The sequence below is a fragment of the Limulus polyphemus genome, unplaced genomic scaffold, assembly GCF_000517525.1.
Source record: "Limulus polyphemus unplaced genomic scaffold, Limulus_polyphemus-2.1.2 Scaffold27551, whole genome shotgun sequence".
NCBI lineage: Eukaryota > Metazoa > Arthropoda > Merostomata > Xiphosura > Limulidae > Limulus > Limulus polyphemus.
The window spans coordinates 1-812 of NW_013693161.1; the positions used below are offsets into that span (position 1 = coordinate 1).

Below are 812 nucleotides of genomic sequence, written 5' to 3' on the forward strand. Positions count from 1 at the left end.
CTCAGTATCATAAAATATTTCAAAATACTTACTGTTTCATCTTCATTCATTCTCTACTTGTGCAACTTTTTTCAGTGACTTCGATCGTAATGTTGAACTTTCCCAGCTTATTCAACAAAAACTTGATGCTTACAAAGCTGATGAGCCCACAATGGGGGAAGTAAGTTATTTTTGTAAGTAGTACACTGAAAAGAAAAGAGTCAAAAGTTTTGACTTTATGTAATAGTTAAAACATACATAATGTTTGTACATTAGCTAATTTTTTTTTAGGCACTTAAAAGATGAATTTTTTATCCAGGGACCCGAGAAGATGAGATCACAACTACTTATCCTTGACCGTGGTTTTGACTGTGTTTCTCCACTTCTCCATGAGCTAACATTTCAAGCCATGGCTTATGATCTATTACCAATTGAAAATGATGTATACAAGTTTGAAGCTTCTTCTGGTCATGATGTTAGAGAAAAGGAAGTTTTACTTGATGAAAATGATGAAATCTGGTCCGAGCTTCGTCATCAGCATATAGCAGTTGTATCTCAGTAAATATTCATATTAATCTAATGTATTTCCTGATTGGTTGAAATGTCTTAATATGCCTGTCACTTGCATGTAAAATTAGTGAATATTTTAAAACCAGTTTAAGTCACTTAAACAGACTAGAACGTGATTATTGCTGAACTATTAAATTAACATTTGTCTGATTACAGAGACTTGAGTGATATAATTATATCAGTAAACTATTGCTGAACTATTAAATTAACATTTGTATGATTACAAGGACTTGAGTGATATAATTATATCAGTGAACTATTGC

The 812-nt window shown here is 31.5% G+C and overlaps 1 protein-coding gene across 1 annotated transcript; it reads left to right on the forward strand.

Annotated features, from left to right (window-relative positions):
* Positions 1-6: 6 nt before the first annotated feature.
* LOC106477594 (protein ROP-like) lies at positions 7-537 on the forward strand (the record flags this gene model as incomplete). Its single annotated transcript, XM_013938140.2, has 2 exons — positions 7-160; positions 299-537. Coding segments are annotated over exons 1-2 (248 nt in total), but the record flags the coding sequence as incomplete, so codon positions are not given.
* Positions 538-812: the final 275 nt, after the last annotated feature.